The 14,134-nt window shown below is 40.2% G+C and overlaps 2 protein-coding genes across 2 annotated transcripts; both read left to right on the forward strand.

Moving 5' to 3' along the window:
• The first annotated feature begins 2,105 nt into the window (after window positions 1–2,105).
• LOC145259236 (uncharacterized) lies at window positions 2,106–2,903 on the forward strand. Its single transcript, XM_080117078.1, has one exon. The coding sequence runs from the start codon at window positions 2,106–2,108 to the stop codon at window positions 2,901–2,903; it is 798 nt and encodes a 265-aa protein (XP_079973204.1).
• A 241-nt stretch (window positions 2,904–3,144) lies between these two features.
• Window positions 3,145–4,923, forward strand: LOC145259237 (uncharacterized). The gene has a single exon (XM_080117079.1). It carries the CDS (start codon window positions 3,145–3,147, stop codon window positions 4,921–4,923), a length of 1,779 nt encoding a protein of 592 aa, XP_079973205.1.
• Window positions 4,924–14,134: the final 9,211 nt, after the last annotated feature.

The raw sequence follows: 14,134 nt of genomic DNA on the forward strand, positions 1-14,134 counted from the left end.
CTGACGACAGTGAACTACCGGATCCTGGACTTTTTCCTAACCTCAGATATAACAAGTTAGCACTGCTATATTATACAAAATTGAAGGCAGATTCCGACAATCCTGCGTACGACTGCACGTTTTATCCCAAGTATAAACATTTATTTCAACAAAAAGAAAAAGCCATTAAAACATTTGGCCTACGAATGGAACCCATTATTGAAGAAGCAGAGATCCTGATGACAAAAATTCACAAAACATTTACTTCAAAAATACCTCCTTGGAAATTTATAGTACCAAAAGTTGACTTAAGTCTTAGCAAACACTGCAAGGGAAAAACTCACCCTCTTGTTTATCAAGAAGAATTTGAACAAATCAAATACAATTATTCTAAACATGCATACATCTTTACGGACGGCTCAAAACAGGTAGATGCAACAGGCAGCGCAGCTGTATATAATAAAAATAGGCTCATGAGCAAAATACTCTTCAGAAAGTTCCCTGATGACCTGAAGGGGGAATTGATGGCACTCGCAGATAGAAGAGTACCGCCTCTATCAGCTCTATTTGGGCTCACTGGTGAAGCTATTAAGCGGATGCAAATCAAGGGGCGTTCTAGTTTATTGCTGCCACCACCAAATGTTACAGGCCGCTGTGCGACACGGAAACCCAATCAATGGACTTCTGCTACTTCATCATTTGGGGCGGACGTTATAGGCGCTGACTCAGCCGGTTACTCTCGCTCCCTTCCGCCCATCTTGTCCGTTACCTTCTCGTACGGAGCGAGTGAAGTTTCTGTGAATTGCCTTTTGGATACAGGCAGTGGGCGGACATATCTGTCTTCTCGTATTCTGGGATATCTGTGTCCGGATGAGCCCGTTGGAGCCCAGTGTCAACTTAAGCTGTCTACCTTTCTTGGGGAGTGTCTACAACAATTTACGGAGGTAGTATTGGAGACCTACTTGGGCACAGGAGACACGGTGGGGTGTCCGGTTTTGGTGTCTGGCACTCTCGATTTATCGATTCGGTTGCGGAATTTATCATCGATGTTGCACACCTTCAGAAACATGGGTTGCTCACTGGTCGGCCAGTTCGAGGAGGGAACCGATTTAATAACTATCGAGGGTGTGATTGGCCTGGACCTGATTCAGCACCTAGACCCCTTTAAACTGGTTCCGTGTTTGGGGGGTTGGACCTTCTCGGTCCCGTCTGGATTAGTCCCGTTCGGAGATCTCGACTCCTTCATTTCGGATAATATACCCTCTCGTGATACGACTCATCTGTCCTTTAATACTATAATGGAGCATACTCCGCAGGTCGAGGCCTCCCATCTGTGTTTTGTGTTGGAGGCTCGACCTACCTACTTTGACCCCTTTGAGGATTGCTTTCCTGACAGTGCTGTCCAAAGAGGACTGGAACAGATAGTGAGCCTGGAGTCCTTAGGAATACCTGACCAAGAGGGGTTCTCTGAATATGATCAGGAATTAATACAACGGTTTGAGGAGACTGTGGAACTACGTGATGGTAAATACTATGTGGAGCTCCCCTGGCATCAGGATAGATTAGAAAAGGTGCCCTCCAACCACGCAGCATCATTGCGCATCCTGGACCGAGTAGCCTCGAACTTAACAAAGAAAAACCGATATGCCGAATATTTGGAGGTATTCAGGCAACAGCAGAGAGAGGGTATCATTGAGGAAATTTTTGTCTCCCCTCAGGAGTTTGATCAAGACATTTGAATACCGCATAGACCTGTTTTTAAGACGGATCCAACGACGACAACTAAAATTAGACCAGTTTTCAACTGCAGTTTGAAGACTGGAGGCGGACTGTCCCTAAACGAAGCGGCTTATTCGGGTGTCAACCTCACTGGGGACATTTTAAAACTGCTGTTGGCCTTTAGAACAAACCATTATATTCTGTTAGACATCCATCGTGCATTTCTGACGATTCATCTTAAATCGGAGGCTGACAAGAACCGGTTTTGCTTCTTTCTGAGGGAAGGAAGTTTCCTGCGTTGTTTCCGGTATACCACCCTTATTTTTGGTTTTATCTCCAGCCCGTTTATATTGGGATGTATCTTGAAGTTGCACGCGGCCAAATACCCACTGGATGCCTGCCACCAGATGGCGGAAAAGTTTTATGTGGACAATCTTGTCGCTTCTGTGGCTGACCGGAATGATCTGTTTTCATTGTACTCCCTTGTTCGGGAATGCTTACAGGAGGGAGGTTTCATCATTCAGTCTTGCAATACCAATTGCAAGACCCTCCGTGCCAGAATGGAGAAGGACAGCACGTTGAGCACCCATGGAGAGCAGTGGGAGGTCTTCAAGTATCGCTACTCCCCGCTTACCGAAGAATTGTTCGTACCCCATACTGAATGTGATGCCAACGCATCAAGCAAAAGGAGCATCCTTTCGGAAACAGCTAAGGTGTTTGACCTACTGTCTCTCTATTTGCCTATCACTATCAGGAGTCGTATACTTATCAGAGCTATGTGGAAAGATGGTATGGGCTGGGACGATATCGCCTCTCCTGCCATCCAGAGTGTCTGGAGAGAACTTGCCGGGGAACTTTCAAGGTTGGGTGACCTACACTTCGACCGAGGGACCATAGTACCGGAGCTGCCCGGGGAGATGCACATCTTTTGCGACGCCTCCAAGGATGCCTATGGGATGGCTGTTTACATCGTACAGTGTGGTAGGTCCTCCTTGCTGTTCGCAAAGGCCAAGGTCGCACCCATGAAGGACAAAACCTTGCCGGTTTTGGAACTGATGGCGGTCTTTCTTGCCTTCAAGTGTCTCCCCTCGATTTTAGACAACTGTGAGGGGTTCATACCAACCAACGTGTGTGGCCACAGACGCTCAGGTTGTGCTGTCTTGGCTCCTCTCCCAAACCATGGCTTCCAACAACATTTTCGCTAGGAATAGATTAAGGGATGTGCTAATGATGAAAACTGAGTTAGAGACTCGCTATGGATTGCAAACCTTCTTTAAATATGTGAACACTCAGTCAAACCCTGCCGATTTGATAACGAGAGGCATATCCTTAAGGATGTTCCGTTCCTGTCTAGAATTTTGACCCGTAGGCCCTTCTTGGCTTGGCGGTGGGATCTCTCAGTGGCCGGAGCTGGATCTGCCTTGCTTAAGTGGGATGTGTCAGCAGATGGCCCGAACTCCGGCAAATTGTTCTATCTCTCGCGAGCCGGGATGTGCTTCTGTCGTGACCTTTGATCGTTTTTCATCCTTCTCCCGTTTATTGAGGGTCACATCCTTGGTTTTTAAGTTCTTAGCTATCAGACTTCACCGTCAGTGGGACTGCGAATCCAGGGCAGCTACCTACCTAATGAGGACTATGCAGCAGCAGGGATTCCCTGCGGAACTTGAATACCTAAGGAGGCCTGACGGGGATCACCTGCCAGCTAGGGTTCGCGACTTAAACCTTTACCTGGATCATGATGGGCTGATTTGTTCGAAGGGTAGGATCGACTCTTCCTTACACTACGATTATGAAGTTAAGAACCCCGTCTTGATAGCAAAACAGCACCCTGTGACACGGCTCATAATCATGGACTGCCATAAGGGGTGTTGCCACCTGGGGACCGGATCAACCCTGGCTGAACTAAGGCGGCGCGGTTACTGGGTACCCCAGGGAAGGCAAGCTGTTAACCTAATATTGGCTGAATGTTCGACGTGTAAACGTTATAACTCTAGGCCATCACCGCCCAAAGCTTCTGCCGACCTGCCTTCACATCGGACTGACTTTTGTACCCCATACCAACACACCGGGATCGATTTTACCGGCCATCTGTGGGTGTGGGATGGGAAAAGAAATATAAAAATGTATCTGTTATTGTTTACTTGTCTGAACATCAGGGCCGTCCACATAGAAGTGGTACCAGATATGAGCGTCTCCTCCTTCCTACAAGCTCTGATCCGTTTCACAAACCAGAACGGTGTCCCTGAGGCCTTATATAGCGATAATGCTAAAACTTTCAAGGGAGGAGGGCGACTCTTCAACCGGCTTGTGCTCTGCAAGGATTACCAGGACAGATATGGTCCTAGCAACTTGAAACTGAAGACTATTCCGCCCTTTTCCCCTTGGTATGGAGGGGCATGGGAAAGGTGTATTCGAACTATAAAAAACTGCCTGTATAAAGTTGTTGGAAGAGAAAAATTGAACTATTTCTCTTTACTTACCATCATTTCCGACATACAGAGGTCGGTCAACAACCGACCTCTTACTTACATATCGTCGGACAAGGATGTGACTGCCATTACGCCCAATATGTTCCTCAGACCTAATAAGTGCCCTGGATTATTATTCAGGTTGGATGAAGAGGCTCCTTCGGTTCCTCTCGGCCGATACGAGCTGATACGTACTCTGCAGCTTAGAGACCAATGCTTGAGTAGATTCAACGAGCTCTGGTACAAGGAATACCTTCTGGAGTTGGGAAGAAAGGCCCCTGCGCCATCTCACCCCCAATCGGGAGATCGGCTTCGGAAGGATGATGTCGTTCTTATAAAAAGCCCTCTGAAGCCCAGGCCTTTTTGGGCGTTAGGTACTGTTACCGAGCTCATCCAAGGCAACGACAACGTCGTTAGAGCGGCTCGAGTCAGAAGGGCTAATGGTCTGGTAGAAGCACATTCTCTAAAACACCTGTATCCCCTCGAAATCTCCTTGAACTCCCGCTGTCCTGTTGATGCTTCTCTAGAGGAAGAGCCTGATTCGCCATTGGTAGCTGAGGCTGAAACCTGGTTGTGCCCTAGCTGCAATCATCCTCAACAGAACCTAGCCATGATCGCCTGTGACGCATGCGACAGGTGGTACCACTTCAGATGTGTGGGAATCGACCAAGAACCTCCAGAAAGACAAAAGTGGTACTGCCCTGAGTGTGAGCCCCAGAGAAGGCGTAGAGGCAGGCCGAGTCTGCTTCCTGCATAATGAATCGTGCCTTGGACCCCATTTTTTTCCCTTTTTTTCTTTTTCTTTTTTCCTTTTGTTGGGAGTGTGTAGAAAAAAAATGGAGGCTACTTACGGATGGGTGTCGCTGTCCGTCGGGGGGGGGGGAATGAACCAGCATGAGCAGATCTCTCTCACCGCCTAAATAGACTAAGGGAGTGGTGGGAGGCTTGTTCCTATTGGTTATAAAAGGCAACCTACAACCATTCCCATTAATTCTTTTTCTTCTTCTTCTCTTGTCACTCCGCTGAGTAAGTTTACGCGAGCGAGGCTAGAGTTTTGATTCCTTTTTCTTTTGATCTGTTACTTGTCCCCATTGGTTAGGGGCGCAGAGAGCATTCTTTGCAACCCCTGACGACAGTGAACTACCGGATCTTGGACTTTTTCCTAACCTCAGATATAACAAGTTAGCACTGCTATATTATACAAAATTGAAGGCAGATTCCGACAATCCTGCGTACGACTGCACGTTTTATCCCAAGTATAAACATTTATTTCAACAAAAAGAAAAAGCCATTAAAACATTTGGCCTACGAATGGAACCCATTATTGAAGAAGCAGAGATCCTGATGACAAAAATTCACAAAACATTTACTTCAAAAATACCTCCTTGGAAATTTATAGTACCAAAAGTTGACTTAAGTCTTAGCAAACACTGCAAGGGAAAAACTCACCCTCTTGTTTATCAAGAAGAATTTGAACAAATCAAATACAATTATTCTAAACATGCATACATCTTTACGGACGGCTCAAAACAGGTAGATGCAACAGGCAGCGCAGCTGTATATAATAAAATTTTTTTAAAAAAGCATCTCTTGAAAGAAACCCCAATCTTTAATGCAGAGGTTTGTGCAATAGATTTAGCACTTGATTTCATCTCCAGGGATAACAAAACAAAATATGTAATTTTCTCCGACTCGCTATCAGCTATAACCGCAATAAAAACACAAAAGTCTAACAACCCGTTGTTAATAAAACTACAGGCTAGAATAAGCGAATTTTTAAAAATAAAAGAAATTGTGCTCTGCTGGATACCTAGCCACATTAGTATCAGAGAAAACGAATTGGTAGACACAGCAGCAAAGGCTTCTCTAAATGAAAATCAAGATGAAAACTTTACGGATTTAAAAAAGAATATAAATGAATGCATTAAAAACCAATGGCAAATTTATTGGAATGGTTACACTAACAATAAACTATATGCCATTAAACCAACAATTGGTAACTGGGAACAACATTCCAGGAAAAATAGAAAGGAAGAGGTTGTATTAACGAGATTGCGTATAGGTCACACATACTTTACCCAATCATATTTACTTAAAGGAGAAGACCAGTAAATGTGTATTGCATGTCAGGTTCCGCTGACAACAAAACATTTTCTTACTGAATGCATTGATTTTCTGCCTATAAGATGAAAATATTACAAAGACAGCAATATAAAAGAACTTTTCAAAAACATAAAAGTCGAAAACATAATCGATTACCTTAAAGAAATTGGTATATATACCAAAATATAGATTTTCATGTACATGTGAATAAGTAAGACAATTTAATACAAATCGATACGAATTAGTATTTGTAAACTAATCCTTTGCACATTTAATATACATAAGTATAATTAAATAAAATTTTACTTTATATACAAATTAACACAAACGTAACTACACCTTAGTAGTAAATATTTACTAATACAAATTTAACACACGTAATGCAAATTTATTTTAAATATTTTTACACAAATATAACACTTTCACACAAACTTACAAACGCAACTACACATAAGTAGCAAATATTTATCATCACACATTTACACACAACGCAAATTCATATTAAATTTTTTTTTTTGCAAATTTACTTGCATTTTAATACATTTCATGCATTTAATTTTGTATTAAAACGTTTATGAATTTAGTTAAATTTTAATGCAAACTATATTTCAACTATAAATATATTTATTCACATATTTTTGTTTATAAATAAAAAAAATATATATTTAAACACTAAACCATGATTCGGCATAAAATAACCCAACAAGGATGGACATGCCGTTAAACACAAAAAAAAGAAAAAAAAAGACTTTCATACGTTACAGAGGTCACACGCTAAGAGACATGCTTGTGATGATGACGACTTGGCACTACTGTCCTATACACACCAATATATGCAAGAGAAAACCATCAGGTTGCAGACATTTGGGCAACAGGTTGGACTCAATATTAGTACCAAGAAGACAGAGACAATGACATTGAACATAAAATAGCTCAACTCCAGTTCAAGTCAATGGAAAGGACTTGCGCCAGACAGACAGCTTCACCTACTTGGGAAGCATCATCAGACCAGAGGACATACAAAGCAGGCTGAGCAAGGCAAGGAGCGTGTTTAGGGAAATGAGCAACATCTGGAGATCTGCGCGATACAACACCAACACCAAATCTATCAGAGCTGTGTAGTATCAACACTCCTATATGGATCGGAATGCTGGAGAACGACAGAAGCAGATTTCAAGTTTTGGTCCCCCTCACACCACCTGCCTTCGACGAATACTGAGGATATTCTGGCCCGAGAAGATGTCCAATGAAGATGTCATCAAGAAGAAGATATGGACCTAATCATCAGAAAATGATGGTAGAGATGGATTGTGCATGTTCTCTGGCAAAACCCACAATCAATCACAAGAACAGCATTGCACTGGACCCCAGATGGCAAAAGGAAGAGAGGAAGGCTGAGAGCAAGTTGGAGGAGAACAGTGGAAAGGGAGAGGAAAACTATGCAGCATTCTTGGGGTTCACTGGCTAGGCTGGCTCAGGAGAGGTGGAGGGGATTTGTTGCTGCCCAACAAACTACTGGGTGTAATGGTTGCTGACGATGAAGCACATAATCTTCTAATATATCCTTTCATATAACATGAACATTTGTGATATGCTTTGTAAAACAGACAATTGTGGTACCTCGCTATACAAATATGCCTAGACGTCAATTTGATACATGACTATACAACATGACTCAATTTATACTTTGATTGGGAACTCCCACCATTATGTAACAATCTTACAAGCTGATAAGATAAAAGGAATGATTCTCTTAATAGACTTATTTAATCTACTTATTCTTAATGTTTTTCTTTACTGATTTAGGGGAGAGAGAGAGCGCATTTATTTGGTTGTTTTTTTTCTTTATAATACTGATCGCATTACAAATTTACTCACATATTTGTTAAATAAAACTTGTGTATTTGTTTTGCAACTTTTACAGTAAGATTTACCATGTGTGTGACAACAGTAAAAACCAATTGTTATTGATAAAAATAAATTACTACTCTTTTGGACAACACCGAGTAATCCTACAAACATTCAAATAAACACGGGTCAATATGAAGTACCACCTGCAAGTTATTTGAAAACTCTGTAGAAAAAGAGCAGGTTGGTTGCAGGAGAGGTTATGTCACAAAGATAAATCAATTTTATAGGATGGTAGGAATTGAATGTCTACAACATTATACCTATGTTACATGAAAGTTATGGGACCGTTACCTATCCATTCATGGACTCGTCCAGATTCTCTATGAATTGAAAGTCAAGTATTCTTATGAATATTGGATACTCTACAGATATTGATTGACAGTTTGTTCTCACTTATGCTCTTTCTTATTATTGTTAATGTTGCTGATATCGTTGCTGCTTGTTATTGTTTCTCATTTAGCACCCTCCCACTGCATGTATTTTTTTTTTGTTATCATTTTCATAACTTCTTTGGTCTTTTTATTTTTCAGCTCTGGCAATGGTGATGTCTAACCACCAGCCCAAAGAACCCAATATGCCTAAGGGGTTGAACAGAACACCTTTTCCACCACAGAACTGAAACAGACCTCCAAAACTTACAGATGTAAAAGAGTTTTTAGAAAAAGACAAAAGCTATAACCACCTTGGGACCATAAAAAGACTTCTAATTGATATTCCAAAACTGGAAGAAATATAAAAAATAACCACTGAAATGTTTGTTGTAGACGAAAGAAAAAAAGAAAAGAAAAAAAAAAAATCAAGAGTTATTAATGCTACAAGCGATTTAATTTTAGAACTAATTAACACCATTGAGGATTATAAAATGCAAAGGTCTACATACATACAACACATTATTCTCAAGCCAAGAAGATTGTACTGACTTGTCCCAAAAGGAAATCATAACCGACTACATACTAAGGAGGGTATGGGCAGACAAAGGACCTCTGTATTTCACATTACCTTTCACATTGAAGCATTCTTAATGGAGACATAACAAAAATCTTCTGTGATGAAAACTTTTCAAACTGGTATTTTGAAATTGTCTTAGACAAACAAGCTTTTTATGAAATCCCCTAGACTTCTACATTGGAGTACTAAACTACAATTTAAAAATTGAGTACCTGTCTTATAAAAAATATCTATCATGCCGATGGTTTATCCCGACTTGTTCAGAAGAAGAGCCAATTATTCGAGCATCCAATCATCGCAATATTAAGGACTAACTACAAAGTAAAGAATATGATTGTGGATACTATAAGAGAACTTCCTGTCATACTTGCATACATTAAAAAGGAGACTCTGAAGAAGGACTTTATCCAGACAACAAAGAATAAAATCTAAAATCTTAATGTACCAGAGATTTTTTTCACTTTGCAACGATGTCCTTTTATATAACAAGAGTGGTGATACCGAGTAATAATAAAAAAAAAATACTGCGGGATTTTCATATGGGACAAACTGGCTGGAAGTTCTAAAATGTAAGAGACCTATCACAAGTTGTACATTTCAGCAGGATTGATTGTCGATTGTGTAGTTACAGATATTGGGACACAATTCACGTTTAATGAATTCAAGCAATTCTGTAATACTTATTAGGTTAAGCACATCACGACTCTGCAATACCATTCAAGGTCAAATTGTTTGGCAGAGAGGTTTGTGGCACCTTGAGGGCTCCAAGAAAGGCACAAGTCATGCTGATAGATAAGGCGCTGAAAGTTTCTGCAGGTGTACAGAATAATACCTAACCCAAATACACCTATGGGATGCTTGCCCACAGAAACTATGTTTGCAAGAAAAATATGATCGGTTTGACAAATTCATTCTAATGCAAGCAAAATTTAAAAAAACAGTCACCTTTCTTAAAAAATGTTACACTTGTGGCAAAAAAGTGTTATTCAAAGTTTACACGAATAACATAACCTTTTGTGTACAGTGAAACAGAATGGGAGAGGTAGTTTACATTATCCAAGGCCCCAAGAACATATATAAGTGCTATTTCAATTGAGAAAATGTTGAGTTAATGATTCAAACATTTCACCACCACAAAATTGCAAAGAACCCATTGATATATATTTGAGAACTTTGACCTTGACGCATCCTAAGCTTCTCCAGAGTTGAGACATTCAGACTGAAAAAGGAAGTTTATAGATCTTCTGAGCCTCAATCCTAAAAGAAAGAAATACTAAGCAGTATTTTTCTTCAGGAAAATAAAAAAACTCTTGGAAGAGGGGAGGTATGGAAACATTACCTACTCATGGACTTTTCCAAATTCTATATTAAATTTAGCACCAAATACTCTTGTGAATATTGGATACTCTATACTGATACTCGACGGACAAGTAAGCCTAGCTTACACCACCACTTTTCTTTGTATTTTTGTAACTTCTATATATCTTTAAATTTATACTGTGTTCAGAGTTGTCTTTTTGTGGTCCCAACCTGGCTCCACATCACTAACAAAAACTATTAGTTGAATAGCGGAGTGATTGATAAATGTGAGGTCAAAAGTTTACCTTTAGTTAACGAAAGTTGGTGAAACCATCTTGCTTGTGGAAGAAGGAAAATCTTCCCCTTCCTGACAACAATGTAGCTAAGCTAAACACAAACTATTTGTCTACCTCTCCTTCTCTCTGACACAGCAGTCCACACATCTTTGTATCTACCTCACCAAGAGTTTATGAATGGCTCAAGTTATCTAAATTAATAAATCTTATATACTATCAGTAGCCAAGTGTTTTAGTCCAGACAATCAAGAACCTGGGTTCCCAAATACAACCGGTGTATAATGTTTCTGAATTTTTGAGATGACGATTCTTTGGACTACTATTCTCATCTATTTTCAAAGGATACACCTGAAAACAGTCAAGGTGACATGGATCGAAACATTGTGAAAGTAATACTAAAGATGAGAACAATAGTCTGAAGAATCCAAATAATACAATTGGTGTATAATGACTCTTATTACTACTGTTTTGAGTTTTACAAAATCATTTCATTAATCAGACAAGCAATGGCTGCTCACGTACAGATGTGAGAAACTAGCATGTCTAAAGACAATACTCTTCTACATGACTCAATAAGCTTATCAATAGCAACCAGTTTTTATAACCATTGCTTCGTGGGGAGGCAAGTAAATAGGGTCAGTATCAGAAACAAGATTGGTTTTTAATATAGGGGGAATCCAGTTTCTCAAAAAGAGGCACTGAATTTTGACAAAAAACAAGAATGGCTTCAATTTTTCTTCACTTTGTAAAAATGTAACATCAGTGTTATGAAGAGAAAAAAAGGATTGTTAAGCAAGGTGTGGCAGGTGACTGGGACAAAAGATCGAACATACAGATCGATATAGTTAGAGTTAGTTTATGGTCAGTTTTAGGAGTAACAGTTAATTTTGCAGCAGTTTGTGATAATTAGGGACAGTTTACGGACAGTCTTAGTTTGTGACAGTTGAAGACAGTTCCCAGTTTGTGGCAGGTGGCAGCTTGGAGGTCCCCCGAGAGAGAGCAGAGAGATTGGAGTAGGAAGTAGGTCATAGCTCAAAGTAAATTGAGCTGAACTAATATTAACTAACAACAAAGAGGCCTTGACAGATTTTCCATTATGGTATCACACTTGCACTCAAAGCCCAACTAATATCTACAGAATGTGTTAGAGTTTGTGTTTTCTTTTGTTTCTCTTGAGATTATGTTTTTACACTTGTAAGACAATGCATACCCCCTCAGCAGCCACCAATGTAAGAGACGATGACACAGCCAGAAGAGAAAATAAAAAGAAACCATAGCACAGCATTAGGGTCAGTAATTGTTGTCAAGCGGAGAGCATGGGGTCCCACATCAGAACAAATACTCAAAGGCCGCCATAAAGACCCATTCAAGATAAACTTGAAACTTCATGCGTATTGCATGCGTGCACACATTCTATAAAGATATCAGGATGAAATTTGGTTGGGAAACGTGCGGCAAGTACATGATGAGGACTGGAAAATTTAGCCATGCAGAAAACATTCAACTATAGAAAATGACGTAAAAAAAGCTATATGAGTAATAAGCATACAAGTATCTTGGTATTAAAAAAAAAAATTACACCAGTCTACATGCTAAGATAAGGAGGCAGGATTGGCAGAGATGCCGTACAGCATATGAGCAAGATCTGCAGAATATTTACAGTGATACATTAGACCTCTTCAAAATTGACCTTTTTCTTCAAACATATGGAAACTGATATTATTCCCATTCTCCAAGGTCTAAATTAGCTAAATATACCAGTTGTTGTGATCTTGGACCTTGGCTATGCCTACCTCAACAGCCATGTAATTTTATTGTTGACGTTTTTCAAAAACGCTGCAAAATTTGGGATATTATGTCCTTATTTTCATTGTAGCTTTCCAGAGGTTGATGCTATAGCATTGAAAATGGTACCAAATGAAAGCTAATAAAATTTTCTTGCATATGGTAGTAAACATATGAACACCTGTGTTAATTTTAATGCACAAACATATATATTTTTTATGCTTGGAAAGGATGTCATCATATAATACATAATTTTATCTCAAACATGTTACTCTTAATGCATGTATATAATTTATTATCACTAACTATGTATTATCTCTTCATTTCAGATTGTAAGTTAAAGCTGATTTGTTAAGATTTGTGAACTGCTGACAACATGGCATCTGGAAGACAACTACGCTGTGGGAAAGTGGTCAGCGATACAAGTGAATGGGATGAACCAACTGAAAAGAGAAGAAGGGTGGCAACTCCTGCCACAAGGTCATTCAGTGATGTGTATCTCATTGGGCAACCCAGCTCCAGCATCAGGGACTCTCAACTTCCTACTAATCGCCAGGTGTTCCAGTATTTCCTGCATTTGAGGAATGATAATCCCAACAGTGACAATAGGTCTTTAGCCCATGATGTCGTTTTGCCATTCTGGAATATGGCAAGGATTAAAACACTAACTAGACCAAATGCAGTCAACCGTTTCATGATCCTCCATGAAAAGTACAGGAAAATTGTTAAAAATAAGGGAAGAAATAACAAACCAGAAGAAAAGAAACGAGCTAACTTTCTGAAGGACTTAGATAAGTTATTTGATATTGGAGCAAAGGATGTTGTGGAGGAGATAAGCAACAGGCTGCTCACAAAGGAGACCAAGGAAGAGGACGTCAATTTCTACTTGGACCAACAGACCACTCGCCTGGCACACATGTCAGGTCATGATAAGGTGTTTGAGCAGAAGTCTAGAGAGAAAAGCTTCCAAGAAGAAAGAGAAGAGAGAATGTTATCATCAGTGACTGCTGCAGCAGCAGAAGTTGGGAAAATTTCAAGTGATGAAGACCCAGAGAACAGTCAAGGCTCTGGTACTAGTGAGGGTTCAGAATACACTGAAACAACACCAAGCTGTTCATCAAAACCAAGTAGGATAACCTTACACTTTCCACACTCAGTTATGACCAGTGAAGAGATTTGTAGCACTGCAGATCGGTTGTCACTCTCTGACAACCAGACTACAGCCATGGTGTCTGCAGTGTTGAAGGCAGGATGTGCAGATCTTGATGACTTTGTTATATCAGCCTCTACTACAAGACAAAATAGGATAAACACTTGTCATAACTTGTGCCAAAGTTACATGAATAACTTCAAGGAAAGTCTGCCAGATTACTGCACACTACACTGGGAACTTCTACGGGATGTTCTTGGTGAAAGATACCCAGTGGAAAGTCTTGCAGTGCTCCTCTCTGGTACTCCACAGTATGAAGAAGGGAAGCTGCTTGGTGTGCCCTTCATAGAAAGTTCCACAGGAATCCAACAGTGTAATGCTACATTGGAACTGATAGAAGCATGGGGTCTCACAGACAACATTGTAGGCTTGGTATTTGATACCACAGCAAGCAACAGTGGCATCAACAAGGGTGC

The sequence above is a fragment of the Euprymna scolopes genome, chromosome 34 (assembly GCF_053919585.1).
Source record: "Euprymna scolopes isolate OS-2025 chromosome 34, ASM5391958v1, whole genome shotgun sequence".
Classification (NCBI taxonomy): Eukaryota; Metazoa; Mollusca; class Cephalopoda; order Sepiida; family Sepiolidae; genus Euprymna; species Euprymna scolopes.